Genomic DNA, 22,407 nt, shown 5'->3' on the forward strand with positions numbered 1-22,407 from the left:
ACGCAACAATAAAGTTAATTTTAAATAAATTGAGCTCAAATTCGAACAAGCACGTGTTTGGTTCCTATTAGTTCATGTGAAGAACTGTATATTTGATGCCATTAAATATTATCTATCAAGAACAAATTATGTTGCAATTTTTATTTGAGTAAGAAACTTTAAGAATTGGTTGTAAGATAATGAGAACATTATTTTTAACAAATTTATGGATCAAACGGTATAGTTAGAAAAGATGTACTTAGTCATATAAAGAAAATTTGCACCAAATCGAGTAAATGTATGCTACAATTATGCCTAGCTGGAAATTTTACGTTACCATTACATGAAATTTGGATATCTTAATTTTGTAAAACACCCAAACCAGCCATATAATATGGGCTCAATCTGGGCATAATAATTTTGGTGTGTTCCAATCGCAAAATTTGATTTGAATTATTACTTATATCTAACTGCAGCTAAGAGATGAATAATAATAATAATAATAATAATACTACTAATAATAAAATAAATAAATTCATTAAAAATAATAATAAAATAATGCAAATCATATCAAGATGAACTTCTAAATTTTTAGATTTCTGCAAAAATTAGTATAACTCACGATATCATATATAAAACAAATCTTAATACAATTCAAGAGCTTTAGAATTTATTATCAATTTGCATCAAAATATTCTACTAATTTTTTCACTAAATCACTAGATTTTTTTTCTCATCACCCTTAGTGCATATTGTTTTATTACCTTTCTCCCTTCCAAGCTAAAAAATGAAAATTATGGAGAAATTTTGATTCATAAAAGGTAAACTTTGACTAACTATGATGATGAATGACATGCAAATGAAATTATTTTTATTCACAAATAATGTCAATAAATATGCTAAGCTTGCCTAGCACAATTCTTTTAATTAGTTAATTGTGATGAATTAAGATTTCACCGCCAAACATTAAATCATTTATGTATTGTTTTATCTTTACCTGACAAATTTTTTCCCTTTCAGTGTTAATAGTACGGACAAAGTTTCTATTTTAAAATTAAGAATATATTTGGTAGGGCTGAGATATTTTATAAAATTAGTTAGATAATTACTATAAAAAAAACAATTTAACTATCCTAGCTGCAAATAAAAACTTTTTATCAATAAATTTTTTGAAAAATTTTAATAAAAAAAAATAATAACCAAAACTAAATCATTATTATATAAAAAATAAGGCTAAAAAAACCCATCCCATACAAACCCAAAGACTAAACTTTATATTTAAAATTAATTCAAAATTCTTTAATTCATCTTGAGAATAATATAATATTAATTATGCATGTTATATTAATTTTAAAATACATTTAATGATTGTAAACCTATAAAAAGTTTAAACAGAGCAACCTACTTTTTTCCTTTTACTACCTATATGACACCTGAATAAAAAAAGAGGTTCCAAAAATTTTATTTTTATTTTTTGAGTGAAGCCAGCAAACTTCAACAAAGTTCAAGAAAACAAAGACCTGGTTAAAAATATTGTTATCAAATTTTGATTAAAAATATATTAAAGCTACTAAATTAATTTAAAACAAATAATTAATTTATTATATATTGCACTCATTGCAAAATAAATCATAATCAATTTTCTTCTAATTTAAATTAAATAAAAATGCTAACTCCTTAAAATTTATTCATAATAAATCATAAAATTCTTAAATTAACCTTAAGATAAAAGCGAAAAAATATAATTAAATTTTATATAACATTAATATCAAAATAAATTCCATAAATTTTAAAAAATCATTATAGCCAAAATTTTGACAAGGATATCAAAAGATTTCAATTTGCAAATTAACACTATAAAACATATAATGATTCATCGAGAATTAACAATGCATAATATGCTCGACAACCATAGCTACTTAAAGAACCTACCCAATTCAAACCTAAACGATTAAGATATTATATGTATCTTAAATAGTCTACTTTTTAAAATTTCAACAGAAAAAATCCACAAAATATCTGTCCTCTTTTTTATTTTATTGTAAAAACAGAGTTTCGACCTAAATTTCTGATCTGCAGACTGAATCAGATCGAAAAATCAAAATAAATAAAAGTAAAATATTTTTAAACATTCATTACACAAATGAAACATGGAATGGTTTGAGAATGTCAGATCAGCGAGAAACTCGATAAGCCTGCAAACACAATCAAAGGTTTGAGGAGCCAAACTTTCCATCAGAACAAAGGTTTTACATTTTTTAAAAGTTTTTTTTTTTAAAGAAATTATCGAAAATCATTCAGAACTTGATCAGGATGGACGTTAAAAAACTTCTGAATTTATTTTGAGAGAAAAACGATAAAAATTTTAATTGAATTTTTTTATATTAAAGGAATTTTAAAATAAATTTAATAATTTAGAGAGACCTGAGAGCCCTGTCCAAACTAAAATTTAATCAGAAAATAAAAATTTCCCCCGAAAAAAAAAAATCAAAATGTTTTTCCTTGCCTGTTTTAAGCTAAGCAACTGGCCAGGAACTGTAAATTAAGCAACAGAATCTAATACCTTTACTGTTTTTAGCAGCTCTCTGGCTTCCTTACTGTTCTTGAAGTGATCTCTAACAGGCTGTCAATGAAAAATTGAGCTGAAACCATCAATATCAATAAGAAAAGCAAGATTTATATAAAATTGGAATCCAGAATAACCAAATGATAAGAAGTTTGATAACATATTTCTCACATAACAGAACATACTTTTTGTAAATCTCCAATTAACAAATCCAAAATGGAAAGAAATTCACTTGTTTCTCTGATTTTCACCCAATTATTAATTTTTTTTCACACATTCCCCATTTGAGTTGCATAAATCTCTAATAATCAAACTAAAGCAAAAAAAATTGCAAGCAGATTTTGTGCAAATAAAATACTTAATAAGATTTCCTTATCAAATGTCTCAATGTTAAGCAACCCTAAACCCTAAATCCAAAATCCTAAAACAGAATTTATGTAACCCTTAAAGAATTAATAATTTATCAATCCAAAGAATCATTTTATAAGACAAATAGTTGAAGAATATCAATAAGATGACAAAGTACCTGTAAAATCTCGTTTAATGCTTTAGATAGAGCTGGTTTTACATCAGCTGGATGCAATGCTCCACTTTCATAGTCAGAAATTAGTTCATCCATGCAGTCAAAAATCCTGAGAGGAAAAATAAAATTGTAGAAGAACGTTTAAGTGACAGAATTGAGTAAATGGAAAAATATTCATTTCTGTGACATAGTCCACCAACAATTTAATGAGTACCAAGGAACATGGTGACAAAGTGTTAGAAATTAACTAAGAGGTTTGGTTGGGAGAGTATTTTGGGTGTAAAATTAATGTAGATGTTTCGTATAAGAAAAATAAAACAAGTTTTAAACTATTAAAAAATGCAAGGAAATTGTTGAGGAATTTGAAATACCTCACTTAGTTTAATTTTTTGTTATATTTCAAATTTACCCAATTAGAACAAATTTGGATAACACCACTTCACACTTGACATCATGCACACCCATGACGCCCTACATGCCTTCAACCTCCACATACCCTAGACACCCAAGATATCCGGCAACCCAAGACTTTCTTCTCTAGTCCCAACCACCAACCTCTTTTCCGTGCACAACCTCCAGCGACCCGTACGCACAACCACCGCAAAACCCCCTATGTGAATCAATGAAGAGCATCAAAGACCTTCATCATGCGATCTCCCTTGCATAATTTTAAACCGCCCCTCGTGCCTTAAGTTTTATTACTTTATTTATGAAGAACGAAAAAAGAGAATAGAAAGAGATGAAAAATTGCTATAATTTCCTAGGAGCAAAATAAAAAATATATTTGTCTAGAAGCCAAATAAAAGAAAATTTATAAAAACAAAACACAAAATACATGACATAGGAAATAAATAGCCCCACGAGGGGCCGACAACAATATGGATACAAGTGAAGTGATCTAACAGCTCCAGGGTAAGTAATTCAAGGGTTTGAGTGCCTCAATCCATGTGTCATATCATTCCAAAGGAGGAGGCAGGCCCATAACCTGAATCGTCTGGAGAGGGGACCTAGGAGTTGTGGAAGCGGGACCAAGGAGCATGCAGAGGAGGGATCATTCAAAACTGCCCCTCAAGTCATTGGCATAAAGATATCGCTTGTGGATAGCTTGCTTACCAGATATTCAAATTGTGGCTTTGAAAGCCCTTTGGTGAGGATATCATCAATCTGATCTGTTGTACGTATGTAAATCATATGTATCACACCGCTGTCAATTTTCTCTTTGATAAAGTTTGTCAACTTTTACATGCTTCGCTCTATCGTATGGAGCAGGAATATGAGCTATAGAGATTACAACTTTATTATCACAATAGACTTTGATAGGTTTTGGATTAAATATCTTTAGTTCTTTTAGAAGTCTTTTAATCCATAAATACTTTACAAAAGTCACGTGCCATAGATCGGAATTCAGCTTCGATGCTACTTCTAGCCACAACACTTTGTTTTCTACTATAAGTGATCAGGACAACAACTAAAAAGGTACAATATTCAAACATAGATCTCCTGTCATTGATATCCTTTATTTCAAAACAAGAATCATTTTCCTGAAGTCCTTTGAGATATCTGAGGATACGAGAAACATGATAGGAAACACTTGGATTTCCAAGTGTTTCTCACCAAAATCAGTAAAATTTCAGCTGTAAACTGCTGTCCACAGCAGCCAACAGCAGCCAAACAGCAGCCAAACAGGGAAAACGTAGAGAAAAACACAAGTAGAAGCTTGTATTTCACTAGAAAATCAAGGAAAACAGCAAAGATACAATTGATCCTCAATTCGAGAGGAGGATCGATCTCTCCCAAATCTCTAGACGCTGCTAGAGCCCAAAGAAAACCTAATCTACGGGATCTCAAATTTCAGCCAAATTCAAGATGCTCAAACCCTAGGAAAATTTACTATTTAATGCATACAAATCAAAAGGAATTCCCTAAACAATCCCTACAATCAATTTCCCTCCTAAAATCCATTCAAAAACCTTCCTATTCGGGCGTGCGGCTGAATCGGCGGCGTGCGTGCGTGCGTGCGGCTTCCGCCTGTTTCGCGATTTTTGGCTCGCGAACCGGTCCCGCCTGGACCGGCTGGGCCGGTCCAGTGGACCGGTCTAACAATACTCCCCTCCCAAAGATCCACCTTGTCCGCAAGGTGGAAAGACGACACCCTCCATTCCTTCTTCATCACAAACAGTAAGAACTTGAAGAGTTCGGTCCTTACACCTGTGCCCCGGCGTATACCTCTCGTCACATCTGAAACAAAACCCTTTTGCCCTCTTCTCCTGTAATTCTGTCTCAGTGAACTTCTTGAAGTTATCCCCACTCCCTCCTCCTATTGGCTTCTCCCTGGTGATCTCATTATTGTTGACTGATGCAGGCCCCTTTGGTGCTAAAAGAGTGGTCGTAGTCTTGTAAGAGCCTCCTGAGCTGCTGCTCCTAGCTCCCTTCTCCAGATTATTCTGATTTTCTACCAGCTGTGCCAACTTCATTGCCTCCTCCAAGTCACTAGGCACCAGAACTTTAACTGCCGCTCGAATCTCTGCCTTCAACCCCTTCATGAAGTTTCCCTCCAATACGCTATCCGATAATCGCTCGCCCCCCTCGACGCTGAATTCTTTCGAATTCAGCACCTCGGCGATGAGATCCCTCTCTCCTCCCACCAAAATCACCCTCCCTTCTGTCATATCCCATACTCATCTCTTCCCTCGAAAGAGGCTCTAGAGGAGGCCTGTCGTTCTCTTCCTCTAGGATCTCCACCTCCACATTTCTCCTCCCCCGCAAGGGGTTCGGATTTCCTCTCATGCCATGGCCGTCGGCGGTTTCTCTTACTTCCGATGTCGCCGGATTGGTTTTCATCTCAAGTAGTTTCTTCAACATTTCCTCCATTGCGGTGAACTTCCCCTCCAACCTTTCATTGTTGGAGGTGATTTGATTCTGAAGGTGAAGAATCTTTCCTCCAAATCGGCTTTCAATTGGCCGACTTCGCCTTTCAAGATGTCAACCTTCTTTCCGGCCATCTTTCTTCCGAATGGATCTCAAAAATATCACTTCCGGAAATGATAAACTTGCTGAAATTTCAGAATTTCAGCCGCCGGTGGTCCCAAATCGACGCTCTGATACCAATTTGATAGGAAACACTTGGATTTCCAAGTGTTTCTCACCAAAATCAGTAAAATTTCAGCAGTAAACTGCTGTCCACAGCAGCCAACAGCAGCCAAACAGCAGGAAACAGGGAAAACGTAGAGAAAAACACAAGTAGAAGCTTGTATTTCACTAGAAAATCAAGGAAAACAGCAAAGATACAATTGATCCTCAATTCGAGAGGAGGATCGATCTCTCCCAAATCTCTAGACGCCGCTAGAGCCCAAAGAAAACCTAATCTACGGGATCTCAAGCTCGCGAACCGGTCCCGCCTGGACCGGCTGGGCCGGTCCAGTGGACCGGTCTAACAAAACACAATTTCAAAATAGGTGGGTCTAGGTGATGCGGACATCCGACAATCAACGCTTATATGAGGAAGAGACGAAGATCAACGGCCGAGATTATTTCACTTTATCTTAATTTACTAATTGTATTTTTTTGTTTTATTTATGCATTTTCAATTTTTACCCTCACTTGAGGGAGTAGTCCTATGTAAGCCCTAGGGGCATGTTTGTGTATTTTTTGAGTTTCTTTTATTTCGAGGCCTACATATAGAAGCCCTTGCTATTGTATTAGAATGATGGATAATTAATAAAAAAAATTTCTGCACTTCTTTGGGGAGAAACATTGGTGAAATCCCTATGTGAGGGAAGCGTAGTATCCACCAGCTGCAGGAAATGTTCGGGCTCGTGGTTTGAAGTCCTTGGGTGAGGGCAGCATAGCACCCATCAGCCGCAGGAAGCGTCCGGGCTCATGGTTTATATTTCTTTCTCTAAACTCTCCGTCTCCTTCTCCATTGACCGCCGACCAAACTCCCTCTCCTAGCCGTCCGGCCACTTCCCCCTACTTCACTCACCGGCCAACCACCCTTCCCTCTCCAAACCGCCACCAACCCCTCACCCCTCCTCCCTCCTCTTGGCTGAGAGCCACCATCCCAGCCCAACCGTCGGCCATCTCGCTCCCTAACTCCAATTCCCCAAAAATCCACTCTTTCTTTAATTAGATTATCATTAATTTGGAAAGGAATTTAAATTCAAATTAATCCAATTTGAATTTCAAATCCTTCCTAATTAATTACATTAATTTTGAAAGCTTCCCTCATTCTATTAATTAATCAAATCTGAAATTAATTGATTAATTAATCCTTAACCCAAATATATTGAACCTAGACACCCCTTCCCCCTCTCTCTCTCTCTCTAGGCCGGCCCCTCCCCTCTTTCTCTTGATTAGAGCCAATCTCACTTTGATAGCCTACTTTCTTAAAATATTGTAGATAATTTTGGAAAGAGAGTCAATCTGATTTGAATTCAAATTCAAATTTCAAAATTTTTCCTAAAATATCTAGTGTTCAATTAGGAAATCCCTTAAATCAATCCAAATCAATTTCAAATTAAATTGGATTGATTATCTCTCTTTCTAAAACTGAAATTTAATTTAGGAGAGCATTAACTCCACCAATCCAGTCCCCAAATCCATGCATGCCACCGCCCCCCCTTCTCTCTCCTATCTACCTCTCTCTCCATTAATTCCCCTTCCCCTTTGGAGTTAAATTTAAATTTCAAATTTCAAATCCCTCCAAATTAAAATCTGAAAATTAAATTCATATTTTAAGTGGCTAGCCGCTCCCGTTCTACATCACTAGGTGAATTCGTAAATTGGCTTTCCATATTTATAATATAAGATATAGCCAATCCACTATGACTTAAATAGATTAGTCTCCCAACTAATCTTTGATAGCATTCAAAATTTGACATTTCATCTTCACTAATGGGTTTTAGTTTTAAGTCGGGCTTGGTTATAGTTTCTGCAACTTTACAACTACGTTCATGTTTCTTTGAGTACATCAAGAATGTACTTGCAGTGGTCACTGAAAATGGCCTCCCTAGAATGCACAAACTCTATACCAAGGAAGTACTTACGCTTCCCTAGATCTTTGATGTCAAATTTGACCTCAAGCTTTTTCTTCAAGTTGTTGATTCCATTAAGTCATCTCCTATTATGATTATGTCATCAACATAATAATAAGGATGTTGGTTATCTTACTTACGATAAGATGTTTGAATAATATGGTATGGTCGGCCTAACTTCATTGAAAAATATGTTTTCTAGTAATATTATTAAATATTTCCAACCATGCTTTAGGAGACTGTTTTAACCCATGCAATATCTTCAACCTGCATACTCTTTTCATAAATAATTTTTCAAATCCAAGAGGAAAACGCATGTATAGTTCTAGCAGATCTCCAATGAGGAAAGCATTTTATATATCAAATTGATGAAGCGGCCCATTAAATTTGACTACAAATGATAAGAGGTATTTCGATAGAATTATTTTCAACAAGAAGTACAAAAGCATCTTGGTAATCTGTCATGGACCTGACTGAATACATTTGTTAAAAGTCTCGCATTGCATCTTGCCACAGTCGCATTAATATTACATTTTACCATAAATGCCCATTTGCATCCAATTGTATTGTTGTCTTAGAATAGATAAACAATACTACAAGTGTTGTTCCTTTTTAAAGCATTAATATTTTTCATCTCAGCTCATTCTCAATTCGGATAACTTAATGCTTCTTGAATAGTTCTCGGAATAAACATATTAGAAATTGCAGATACAAAGACTAGTTTTTTTGACAAATTTCCATATGATAGGTATTTTTCAATGGGTTATTTGATAAATGTACAAGGTTCTTTTCTAAATGCAATAGGAATATCAAAATCAGAATGTATAACGGTATGAGGGAATATTAACCTAAGTGAAATCATCCCTCGCATGATTGGATTGGATTGGACATCTGCATCAGAGAAAATTAGAGCAGTAGTACATTTAAGAAAATTTTTTTCTTATATAAACCTGAAGATCTGGTTGAGGATGAAGTTTTCGCTTGTGGATAGCTTGCTTACAAGATATGCATATTGTCAAGCTGATCTATTGTAGGTATGTAAATCAAACGTATAACACTATTGCCAATTTTCTCTTTGATAAAGTGTTTGTCGCCTTTTACATAATTCGTTCTATCATATAGAACAGGAATATAGGCGCATAGAGATTACAACTTTATTCTTACAATAAGCTTTGATAGGTATTGCATTAGACACCTTCAATTTTTTCAAAAGTCTTTTAATCCATAATACTACACAAAATCCATGTACTTATAGATCAGAATTCAGCTTCAACTCTAGTTCTAACCACAAGACTTTGTTTTCTGCTACTCCAAGTGATTAGGTCACTTCCTAAAAAGATATAGTATCCAAAAATAAATCTCCTATCATTGATGTCCTTTATTTCGAAACCAGAGTCATTTTATTAGGGTTCCCTGAACCGACCAAACCGGCCCAGGTCCTTAGAAATTGCCATAAAACCATTATTTCTCTAGCAATTTCAATTACTTTCCCTGAGTGTCAGTTCTTAAAAACATAGATTACAGGAAGAAAATGTACTAAACAATTACTATTTTTAGGATTTTACTAACAAAAAGAAAGTTGCAAGCAAGTTTGGGTGCATGTAAAATATTGTTGAAGGTAATATTTTATGGAATTTTAATGTCAATTGCCAATAATAGATGAGAAACTTCCATAAGCAATTTTGATTTTTTATTTTATTTTAAATCTGGACATGGGTAAAAAGAAATGAAAGAATGCGAGTGATTGGTCATATGATAAGAAGCTCCTGAATCTATATTCAAAGGGTTTTTTCAAGAACATAAAGGAATGTATCTCTACCTACTAATGTTACAGAACCAACAAGAGTATTAGACTAGGAATAAGATTTTAATGGTTCAAGAAAATTTATTTGCTCTTTGTTGAAAGGAGATGATTCTACTTTATGTGCTGCAGAAACATTTTGCTCGATAGGTTTAGCAAATCTGCAATTTGGGGCCTGCTATATAATTTGTAGAAAGTCTCTCGTCTCACAAGATTACTCACAATAGTCATAATGCAGGATATTCCTGTATCCATGACGTTGATTTAGATGTGTCTCGTGGCGGAGTTGTGCTTCAGGAATAGCTAATACAAATCCTTAAAATGGACAAGTAACTCCAATGGTTCATTTTGTCTATAATTTTCTCTTCGCAAAAACTTCCCTAATTTGTATGGGGTGGTTTCCTCCGATGATTCAGCTATAAACATTATCATACTAGATATTTAAACCTACAGGAAACTTAAAGATGGGACCATCTACCATCTTCTTATGATAATTGCAATATTTGGATGACTTCCACTCATAATCATTAAACAAGTACAAGCCTCGTCAAATATTTTTAAGAGACCATAAATACCTTATCATAGAATCCTCACCATGGCAAATTTCTCCAAGTCACATGGTTAACTCATACATTTGGTATTGATTCCTCAAGTCAAAGTACATTTGTGAGACATTATCCCACAAATCTTTTTCAGTGGAATAGCATAAGATAATATGTTCCTATCTCCTCAATTATGGAGTTGACTAATCATGGAGTTCATCGCATCCCACGGCATAGGGTGGATCCCACATATCAGGCTTCTTTGTGTCTCCGGTGATATAGCTAATACTGCTTCACCCGCTAATGTACATTCAAACCAATTAGACCCAACAAAGAAAACTATCACCATTCAACCGGATGGTGGGGATGAGGTGACTTTTCATGCCAATTCCAATCGGTCCATGTGCCATATCATTTCAAAGAAGAAGGCAGGGCCCACAGCCTGAATAGTGTGGAGAAGGGACCCAAGAGTTGTAAAGGCGAAACCTGGGAGTGTGTAGAGGAGGTATCATTCAACAATTTCTTTTATGTTCAAGATTTCTTTTTATTAGTTCCGACCAAACAAAATAAAATAATCACCTAAATTCTAAAGATACTGAATTTTCTTAATATTACATTTAAAATTTCCTGTAATTTTAAACACTGGCAATCAAATTGCCTCTAAGTTCACCTTAAGTTCATCTCAAATTTAGTATAACTATAATTTTAAACACTGTCGTTGCCAAGTCCTAAGTCCTGGATGAGAAAAAAGTGGAGGGTTGTGTTAGATAGTCGACAGCCTATGCAAAACTTGTCAAATAATCATGATATGAATCTTTTAAAAAATTGTGTTAATGTTAGGGTGTCCTCTGGAAGCGATGTATGACCTAAATACAACGACAAGTGTGCAAGGGCCGCTGTACTGTCGCCCGGATGCAGAGTTAAATAAGCAAGGTTTCCCACATCAAGGGCAGATGTGGGCAAAGAAGCTAGTCCATTAAACTAAAATTAGGATAGAAACATGGAATATAGGTTCTCTTACATGAAAATTAATAGAATTAATATACACTATGATTCATAGGAAGATAACACTCAAGAAACTAAATGGGCTGGAGAGAAGGCTAAAGAGATTGATAGTTTGAGATTTAAACTATAATATTCGGGTAGGAGTCTTACTAAAAATGGAGTATGTGTGATTATAGATAAGAGTTTGAAAGATAATGTTATAAAATTAATAAAATTGAAAATATAATTATAGTTTTAAAGATTGTTATTGATGTTAAGATTATTAATATTATAAGTGTTTATGCTCCTTAAGTAGGTTTGGATATGAGTTAAAAATTAAAATTTTGAAATGACTTGAATTAATACAAAAGATACCTCTTGGAGAAAGAGTTTTTATTGGAGGAGATTTAAATGGACATGTTGATAGAGAGGCAGATGATTTTAAAAGCATTCATGGTGGTCATGAGTTTGGAATGACAAATAAAGGTGGTAAGACCATATTAAATTTTTCTTTAGCATATGATTTTTTAATTGTTAATACTTTTTTACGAAAAGAGATGAACATCTCATCACTTATAAAAATGGATATAATAAAACTCAAATTGATTATTTTCTTATAAGAAAATTAGATCGTTTATATTGCAAAGATTGTAAAATTATTCTGAGTGAAAATTTATGTACCCAACATCAATTATTAGTTTTAGACTTTAAGATAAAGGAACAAAAAAAGTAAAATAATATTCTAGGATTAGATGAGGGCATTTAAAGAATAATAACAAAAATATTTTTGAGAGTAAAATTTTAAATTTAAGATTTTTTCTGTACATGAGGATGCTAATGTTAAATAAAGTGGCTAGTGAAATTAATAATATTACAAAAGATGTGCTTGGAGTATCAAAGGGAAAAACTCTTAATAGTAAAAATAGTTTGTGGTGGAATTCAAATGTGCAAGAAAAGATTAAAAAAAAAATAAGATTTGTTATAAAAATTGGTTTAGATGTAAAATTTCTAATAATTGGAAAAGATATAAAGATGCACGTAAGGAATCTAAGAAAGCAATATGCGATGCAAAGATCTTAGCTTTTAATGATTTATATAATAAGTTAAATACTGAGGGTGAAAGATATATGTATAAGTTAGTCAAACAAAGAGATAAGAGTAATAAGGATTTAGTTTAAGTGAAATGTATTAAAAATGAAGATAAAAAAAATACTTTTCTTATAAGATGATATTCAACAAAGATGGATGAGATATTTTGCTAATTTTTTTATTGAAGAATGTGAAAATACGATTGACTTTAATAACCTTAACACCCTAAATGAAAATAAGATTTTTGTTTTTATCGGCATATTATTAAAACCGAAGTTAGAGAGGCTTTAAAGAAAATGAAGTGTGAAAAAGCTGTGGACCTGATGATATTCTAATAGAGGTGTGGAAATGCTTAGGAGATAAAGAAATTTTTTGGCTTACTAAACATTTTAATACTGTTTTGAATACTAAAAAGATATCAAATGAGTGTAAAATGAGCGTGTTAATTCTTATTTTTAAGAATAAGGGTGATGCACAAGGTTGTGTGAATTATAGAGGAATTAAGTTAATGTGTCATACTTTAAAACTATGGGAGCGAGTTATGGAGCATAAGTTGCGGCGTGATACTAATGTTTCTCAAAATCAAATTGGATTCATGCCGGGTAGATCTACTATGGAAGCCATACATTTATTGAGAGGTTTGATGGAGAAATATAAAGAGAATAAGAATGATAAACGTATGATATTTATTGATTCAAAGAAAACATATGATAAAATTCCAAGTGCTATGGAGAGTTCTTGAAAAGAAAGGAGTTAATAACGCTTATAATCAAATCATTAAAAATATGTATGCAGGAGCTATTACTAGTGTTCAAACACAAGGTGGTTTGACTCAATATTTTCCTATCAAGGATTAGCCTTAAGCCCATATCTTTTTGCTTTAGTCATGGATGTTCTCACTAGACATTTGCAAGAGGATGTACCTTGGTGTATGCTTTTTGCTTATGATATTCTTTTTGTTGATAAGACTAGATAGCAAGTTGAAGGTAAACTTGAATTATATAAGTCAACCTTAGAGTCTAAAGGTTTTCGCTTGAGTAGATCTAACATTGAATATATGGAGTGTTATTTTAGTAGTAATAGACCTAGTGAGGACATTGTGACTTTGGACGATCAAGTCATTAATAAGAGTATACGTTTAGATATCTTAGATCTATTCTTCAAAGTGATGGTGAAATAGATGGGGATATTATCAGCAGAATTCAAGTTGGATGGTTGAAGTAGAGGAATGCACCGAGCTTGTTGTGTGATAGAAAAGTCCCCCTCAAACTTAAGGGAAAATTCTATAAGATGGTGATAAGGCCTGCAATGCTTTAAGGTGGCCAATAAAAGAGAAGCATAATACTAAGAGTGATGCAGAGATGAGGATGCTCAGGTGGATGAGTGGTTTTACCCTTAGAGATAAGATACGAAATGAGCATATATGTGAAAAGGTTGGAGTAGCGCCAATGAAAGATAAGATTAAAGAGAGTCACCTTAGATGGTTTGGTCACATAAAACGGCGGCCTTCCGATGACCCGGTTAGGAAAGTAGAAGTATTAGATTTGACTTACGTTAAAAAAGGAAGAGGTAGACCTAAAAAGACTTGGTTAGAAAATATTAGAAATGATCTTTCTTTATTAGATTTAAACGAGAATTTGACTTTTAACATGACACAATGAAGAAAAATGATTCATATAGCCGACCCCACATAGTGGGACAAAGGCTTGATGTTGTATTGTATTGTATTAAGTCACAAAAAATAATAGTTGAGCTCCTTATGTTATGATTGAATTTTAGCCATTTGAAGTTACACAAACACAAAAACATACCTATCTAACTATGCTTTATCCTTATAAGCATGTTAGTATATCAACTTATATACACATAAATAGGGGCATGCATATGATCTTATTCATATAGAGTATGCATGCATGTGTAACATTTCCATGATATTTCTTATACCCCTCCCATTCGCACAACCAAATTGATCGTTTCTTTGAGAAAGATAAAACATTTATTTTGATGGAATTAACAATTTCACTTCTATTAAGTTCAAGTCCAAAATGGCATTTTGCATAAAAATTTTAATATTGAAGTTCCGCCCAAAGTGAATCTGGGTTTTAAACTAACTAAATGCCTAGTGGATTATAAACCCAAAAGCAACTATTTTTCTTTATGTAGAGGTTAGGAAAAAAAATAAAAATAAAGATAAGAGGAAAAGGGTAACTGGTGACACGAAAGATATGCCACTATGCATCTAGTATCTACAAATACACGATATGCAAATGTATTTTAGTCATCTTGCATATTTAGCCTTTTTAATGGTATGTATTTTCAAATTACAGCATAAACCAGCATTGAAGAGATAAACAAGTTGAGATTAGGGACACTTTTTTTTACATTTAAACACAGTTATACATTTGATTCAATTAAATACTTAAGCATGCCTAGGATGGCTACTTAAATAATGGTTGAGATTAGGGACACTTTTTTTGACATTACTCAACATTTAATTCATATAAAATTATACTGGTTTGAATTGAACTTGACATCAAATCAGTGGAAACAGAGCTATTCTTAAGATCTATTCTTATTATAGTTAGATTAATTTCCCACTAGGATAGTGCATTAACAGCCCCAGATATCACAAAGCCGGCTGAAAAGATGCAATCGCTTTTTATGTCCAAAATAAAAATAAATAAATAATCTTGCTTGAAAACATTCAACTACAGCCTAAGGCAACAATGCCTGATTCAGTTTCAGTTAAAATTTAAGATTGATAAACATAGGAATTTGCATACTTATAAAATCATAAGCATATATTTTTCTAGAAAGAAAACTAATAAATTATTAATAATAAAACCTATAAAAAGTAAACAAAAAAGAGGAATTGAGACTCACTTGTTTCCACCATTTTCTTCTTGGCGAATAACTTCAAATTTATGAAACCACGGGAAGATTATATACTTTATATATTCTAAACAAGGATTACCCTCCACGATTTTAGGCGGACAATATGCTTTCTTTATCTTCACGTTAACTTCAGCCTACAAGAAGAAACAAATAGAAGTGAAGTATCTGCAAGGGTGTGACTGATTAAATGAAGGGCAAGACAATGGAAAATTATCGTCAGGGTATCTTTTAAAAAAATATGAAAATGAGATAATGGCTTTCACAAACGGGAGGAGAACACTCAACTAGAAAAATAGTGAAAAGGACACTGGATATGCTAGTGACTTCGCACAAAAAACCCATAGCATGGAATGCATCATATTTTATAAGAATCTCAACATTAATGTTTATGTTCAGTTGTCCGATCAAAATAAAGGAAAACCATATTCCTTTTTCAATGGAAACGGAGTTTTGTGTAATCTCCTCAGAACTGGAAGATAATATTATTCACTTAGATTATGTCTCAAAATGATGATTTCCCATTAGAATCTTTAAACTAATCTCTGTTTGTTCCAAGTACTAATAAAATTAATGAGCATCCATTGCACGCTTATTGATAACATTAGTTGCAACTGAATCAATATCAATGTTAACTGATATGCACTAAAAGATCTTTCAAGAGCTGGCATTTCCAATGCTATGATCAAGGATTCAGATAAAATGAACTACTTAGCATCTATCAGTTAGAATTCATAATTGTTAAGGCTAATTATCTCTTTCGTATTTCTATACAATGGACTTAAATCCATGCTTATGCTTTGTGCATTTTCTTCATCTATTAAACGTTTCTTTTGCACTAGCATTGAAGGCATAGATCCATTCCAAATTGCAAGGAGTCGCCCTTTTTGTCTGAAGTTTTATGTGAACTCGGTAGAGATACACCCACTTTCTATAAGGTTTATTTCGATTCCAAAGTAACTAAGAAATGACAGGTTCTCATGATGTTATTGCAAGTGAGCATAACACTACCGGCAGTTGTTCTAAACTAGAAAGAGTCTAGTTCTGGTTGAAAATGGACTCTACTAAAGATAACAATGCAGTGCTGGTGAGGCCATATTAACAAAAATTAAGCCCAGATAAGTTTTATTTAAGGATTCTTCGTTTGGGGGACTTCAACACAGTAAAATCAGAACCCTAGTTGTTGGGGGAGTTTCCCATGTCAAAAAGCACTAGTATAGTAAACTTGTCCATGTTTGTCCACTGTCACCACAAATCACTTGGTTTAGTGATAATACCTTTGATCTCAAAGTGAATGTCCAAGATTTGAACCCTTGAAATTAAAAAAAAAAAAAAACGTATACCATCCACTTCAGATATATCATAAATGTCATTGCCTGTTCTGAGACCAGCTGACTAGTTAAAAGAAAAAGAAAGGACAACCACATATGGTGTGATTTCATTCTTGTCAACCAAAACAATAGGTAAGGACCTGCACGATTTCTATGCATTTAGAAAAGACCAAAACCACAGCCTCCCTTCAGCCAGTTCAGATTCTCCAATTTCTAGAAATAAGAGACATGTTCCGATTTGTAGACCTAGGTTTCTAAGAACAACAATCCAGTTATGATGTAGACACAATAAAGAAACAGACGCAATGGATAGAACTTAAAACAAACTTTATTAAAATAAAGATGGACAACTAAAACTTGACAAACACGACAAGAAATACTAGGAGATTTTTTAAGGAATAAAGAAAATTAAAAACAAAAAACTATCCTCAGACAACCGTCAGAGTGGGTTCCTCACATGCATCGAATAGTAGATTAAATAAGAGAAGTGTATAAGACTAGCAAACCGATGGTCCACCACTGCAAGACTGTCCAAATGCTTCCAAATCAACCAAGACACGACACCCTAAAATTGCTTCACTGTTGAGAAGAAGGATACAGATGGAGTGACACTTGCGGAGAGACGAAAGAGGTTAGAAGCCCAAGAAGAAAGGGTGGAAAGAGCCCGCAGGATTTCCGTAGGGGATGAGAAAAGAAGGGTGGAAAGAGCCCGCAGGATTTCCGAATAAACCCGCAGGTTAATAGCAAATATGCTCACAAATATCAACTGCCTTCATTCTCAACATATTCTCTTATTTATAGGCATAGAACAGGAATGCCAAAAGCCACCTTAGATAATGCTCACAACATCCCAAGCATTATTTTTCATAGGATTTCCAAATGCAACTTCGGAAAACAGCCCAGCATTTCACGGAACCAAGGAGCCAACATCACGGTAAGCAAGCAAGCCGAGAAATCAAAGCAACGCAGCCACGGGAAAAAACACCCCAGCACGGAAAAACAGAGGCCGGCTGGACTCCCAAGGGTAAAGCACTCTATTATAAATTCTAATGCATTGAATTCAGCCACCAATAAAGAGCAAGCCACGGTTTTCCAAGAGACAAGAAGAAAAGGGGAAGAGGAAGGGACAAGGCCATTCCAAGAGTAATTCTTCTTAATGAGGTACCTTTTTGGATATTAATGAGCTACTAAACTTCAGCTCAACAACTTAAGAGAATGAGCTCAATGCCATAAGCTCCAAACAACTAACCCGTGAAGCATCATCAAAACAACCAACCCGTGAACCATCAGTAGCCAAGGACCAATCGAGCCAGCAAACCAAAGGTCTACCAAGTCTTATGCACAATCTACCATGATCATTGGATGCTTTCCCATCATTGGATAGCTAAAAAGAGAAGAAAATAAAATAGAAAACAAAATATACTATTGTTCAAATAAAAGAAAAGTACAGAAATTCTTGATAGCATCAAGTTCTATTTTTCTGAAAGTTAGTCTGTTATAATCTGTTACGCACATAACAATTCCACGCGGAAGCCAGTAGTCCTGCTCAGACCGGCCGGACTAGGGAGAGCGGGAGTCAGCCATCAGGGAGGGGATTTTGGTTCCTTTTGTGGGGTCAGGGAGGTTAATATTCACTATGTAAGGAGGAGAAACTAATGGAGAAAGAATTAAAGGTTTTTATTGTATTTAATAAGGGTTATAGCTATTTAAATGGGGTTCTTGGATAGGGATAGGTGATATTTGTTTTGCTGAAATTATTCTAGGTTTCATTAAGGGCTCCTAGAGGCAGCTAGGGTTTGTGGGAAAGTTGATCTGCTTCTCAAATAGTAGATCAGTTCTATCATTGCATTTATTTTTGAACGATAAATAGAAATTCAGCCCCTCTCTTTCTGTTCCTATGATTTTCTTCTCAATTCCTTGCTATTTTAACTTCCAAAATGCATCAAATTGGTAACAAAGCGAGATTTTTTGGAGACAATGACAACAAATAAGGTGGATGCGTTGGAAGGAGAAATGGAGCAAATCAAATCCATGATGGATGAGAAATTCTCAACCATGGAAGGGAGGTTTTCAACCATGAAAAAAAGATTTTCAATTATGGAAAACCGATTTAAAGAGATGGAGGAAATGATGTGGAAAGCTCACTGAGATGTAATCCAAAACTCCCCCAGCAATTCCGATTGCTAACCCTAACCACGATTTAACAGGGATTCCCTTAGCCAAATCTAAGGGAAATAAGATCGAGCGAGAAGAGTTCGTAGAGGAGAGTTTCTTCTATCAAGAGCATCTGCCTAGGACTTCGATAAGGGGCAGAATAGTGTTCTCTGATGAGGGGACAGTAGAAAGGGTGTTATGGTGCAAGTGGTGGGGTGACCGACCACTATGGGAGGCTTTTTGGGTAAAGGGAGTGGGTTACCGAAGGAGGAGGGGGACAGACCAAGCTATGGGGATCGGGTCATAGGAGGTGCATGGAAGATAGGTGGGATTCCCACCCTCGATACACGGGGGGAACCCTTAGAGGGAGGGGAAATTGGGGTGGAGATGCAAAGGTGAGGAAGTTGAAGATGCCAGTGTCAAAGTGGAGGATGCCCATGGATGAGTATACCGAGTGGAGTGGTATTATGCAGTGAATGGATTGAGAAATGAGTAGAAGCTTATAGCCGCATGATTATGTTTGGAGGGGAAAGCCCTCACCTAGTTCTCATGGAGGGAGGCTAGATATCAAATCCATTAGTGGGAGGAGTTTAAGGATTGCTTGTTGGAACGTTTTCGAGCCATCCAGGAATTAAACCTACACGAGCAATTCCTTGCCTTAACCCAAGACATGACTGTCAGGAAGAGGTTTGAGTTGCTGTCATGGCAGTTGAGAGAAATTTCGGAGGCGGTGTTGAAAGAAAATTTTATGAAGGGGCTCAAGCCCGACATACGAGAGGACCTCCGATTGCTGAGACAGAGGGGGTTGAAGGAGATGATGGAGCTAGCTCAGATAGTGGATGATTGGAGACAGATGGAGAGGATCAGTAAGAGCGGAGTCACGTGAGGCTCTTACAGAAGTACATCGACTTCACTTGCCCCGAAGACCCAGACGGTGTCATTTTAGCGTAAGGCACCAAGGGAGAAGAGTGGGGGAGTTCTCCTTGGGGCCAATTTCAAGCACCTCACAAAGATAGAGATGCAGGATAAGAGAACGAATGGTCCGTGCTTTCATTGTGATGAGAAGTATGCACCATGACATCAGTGCAAGGACCACATACTCCATGTCCTTGTGGTTTGTGATGAGGAGGCCGATAGTGAGATCTGGTGGAGGAAGCAAAAGAAAGGGGAAAGCACTTACACTTGGATGTGGCGGAAGTGTCCCTTAATCCAATTGCGGGATTTACTCCAAATCACACCATGAAGGTGAGGGGGCAGATCAAGGAGTAGCAAGTGGTGGCCTTGGTGGGTAATTGGGCTATTCATAACTTCATCTCCAATCTGGTCGTGGACCAGTTATGATTGAAGTTGGCAGATACGAGGATATTTGGATTCATGATGGCCCCTAAACCTAGGAAAATCTACTACTTAAAGTAAACAATAAACAACAATTACCCAAATAGCTATCCCCCAATTCCCTCCCAAATCTGTCTTATTTTCTTAATTATTTTCCCTCCAAATAAGCCCCCAAATCTGCCTTCTTCAATTAGGCAACATCTCCTAATTAATCGCCTCCATAGCAGCCCCCAAATTAGCCCTCAAATATGTTATCTTCAATTAGAAAATATTTTCTAGTTAATCTTCTTCAAATTAGCCCCCAAATATGTACTTCAATTAGGAAATATTTCCTAATTAATCCCTTTTGATTAAGAACCTTTCTAAGCAGCTCCCTCTTGATTAGGAAACTTCTTAATTCCCTCACAATCAAATCAACTAGTCCATCAATACTCCCCTCCCAAAGTGTCATCTTATTCTCAGGTGGAACGAAAAAACTGCTACTAAAGCACTTGACTGAAAAATGGACGGACACTAGGTCAAACGATCCCTGCCTCGAGCACTTCCTTGATTAATCTCTCAATCTCTTCATTCAGAATTTGGGGATGACGGTATAGACGAACACTGATAGGTGGGACTCCTTTCTTCAAGATGATAACATACTCGCATTCCCGCGAAGGATTCAACCCTGAAACTTGCTGGAACGTCCATCAATACTATTGTAGGGGTGGTCGAATCATGTCTAGTATTTCTTTCTTCTCCTCATCTTTTTCTCCTTTCAAATTCTATAGCACCACTAAAAGTCCCACTCATTCACCCTTTCCTCTCCTTGGAAGTGGCTCCAAAGGTTGCATCTCCTCTTCTTTTTCCAATATTTCCACCTCCTGATATTTCCCTATCCTTATCGGATTAGGGTTTCCTCCACTCCCTTGGTCGTTGATGGCTACCCTGCCTCCGACGACGCCATTTTAGTTTGGAACTCGAGCATCTTTCTCATCATCTCCTCCACAATGGCAAACTTCTCATCGATCTTCTCATGGATGGTTGAAATAACTTTTTTAAATCTGAAATCTTTTCATGGATGGCCTAATCTCCCCTTCCAATACTTATACTTTTCTTACATCCATGGGTGCCCGGATCGAACAGCTCTGATATCAATTTGATAGGAAGTGGATGTAGAACTTGTGAAATCCCTTGGCTGAATTTACAATTTTAGCAAAATAGAAAACAGTAATAAGTAAACGAAGAAGAATAACACTCAAGAACACTTCTATTGGATTATATATGAAAGAAAAGACAAGATGCAGTTGGATTTTCAATTGGAAATGAAGATCCAGCTCTCCACAATCTCTGGACGCTGCTAGAGCCCAAAGCACCTTGAAAACACTACAATTTTAGCAAACAAGAGCTCCCCCTAACCCTAGGAAAATCTCCTATTTAAAACAAATAATAAACAACAAATACCCAAACAGCCCTCCCCCAATTCCCTCCCAAATTTGCCCTATTTCCTTAATTATTTCCCCTCCAAATCAGCCCTCAAATCTGCCCTCTTTAATTAGAAAATATTTCCTAAATAATCCCCTCTAAATCAGCCCCCAAATTAGCACCTAAATATGCTATCTTCAATTAAGAAATATCTCCTAATTAATTCCCTTTGGTTAAGAACTTTTCTAAACAGTTCCCTCTTGATTAGAAAACTTCTTAATTCCCTCCCAATCAAATTAGTTAGTCCATCAGTTATCTTGAGTAATATGTACGTACCTGACAAGTATGAATACTGTATTGTCACCCTTACTAGTGCATGATAACTAAGAATGAGAAGAACAACTTAATGAAGGACTATGTGGTACCTACAACAAGAAAGCAAGTCAGACAAGTAAATTTCTAAATGCTACAAAAACTTTTTTACTTCTGCTTATCAAGCCTATTGTGAAGGAAAAAATGAGTTCCTCTTTCTGCATTAAGCAAGGCTGAAGATTTACCACTGCAACAATTAAAGAGGTATGCATCGCTCTTTCAACAAGAGCAAAGGTTGCTACCAAAGCAACCCATAACGCATGACGTACAAGTTTCAAATGAGTTACTCCTAAACCTGATGATGCACTAAACTCCGACCATGAAAAATAAAGAGAACAAAAAACATTTTGCAAAGTTACTTTAGAATAGAGTTATTCAGCCTAACAATTTGATTGGATTGCC

The 22,407-nt window shown here is 35.3% G+C and overlaps 1 protein-coding gene across 2 annotated transcripts in view; it reads right to left on the bottom strand.

The window, feature by feature from the left end:
* Window positions 1–1,945: 1,945 nt before the first annotated feature.
* LOC110098207 (tyrosine--tRNA ligase 1, cytoplasmic) overlaps window positions 1,946–22,407 on the bottom strand; it is a 50,157-nt gene continuing 29,695 nt past the window's right edge. Inside the window, exons 7-10 of one of the 2 annotated variants that reach the window (XM_020824949.2) lie at window positions 15,401–15,546; window positions 3,072–3,177; window positions 2,543–2,602; window positions 1,946–2,174 (exon numbers count right to left, since the gene is read on the bottom strand). In XM_020824949.2, coding sequence (XP_020680608.1) covers window positions 2,154–2,174; window positions 2,543–2,602; window positions 3,072–3,177; window positions 15,401–15,546 — 333 coding nt within the window. In that variant the 3' untranslated portion in view covers window positions 1,946–2,153. The remainder of the gene's footprint in view (window positions 2,175–2,542; window positions 2,603–3,071; window positions 3,178–15,400; window positions 15,547–22,407) is intronic. The other variant, XM_020824950.2, reaches the window with a different exon arrangement.

The sequence above is a fragment of the Dendrobium catenatum genome, unplaced genomic scaffold (genome assembly GCF_001605985.2).
Source record: "Dendrobium catenatum unplaced genomic scaffold, ASM160598v2 fragScaff_scaffold_1594, whole genome shotgun sequence".
NCBI lineage: Eukaryota > Viridiplantae > Streptophyta > Magnoliopsida > Asparagales > Orchidaceae > Dendrobium > Dendrobium catenatum.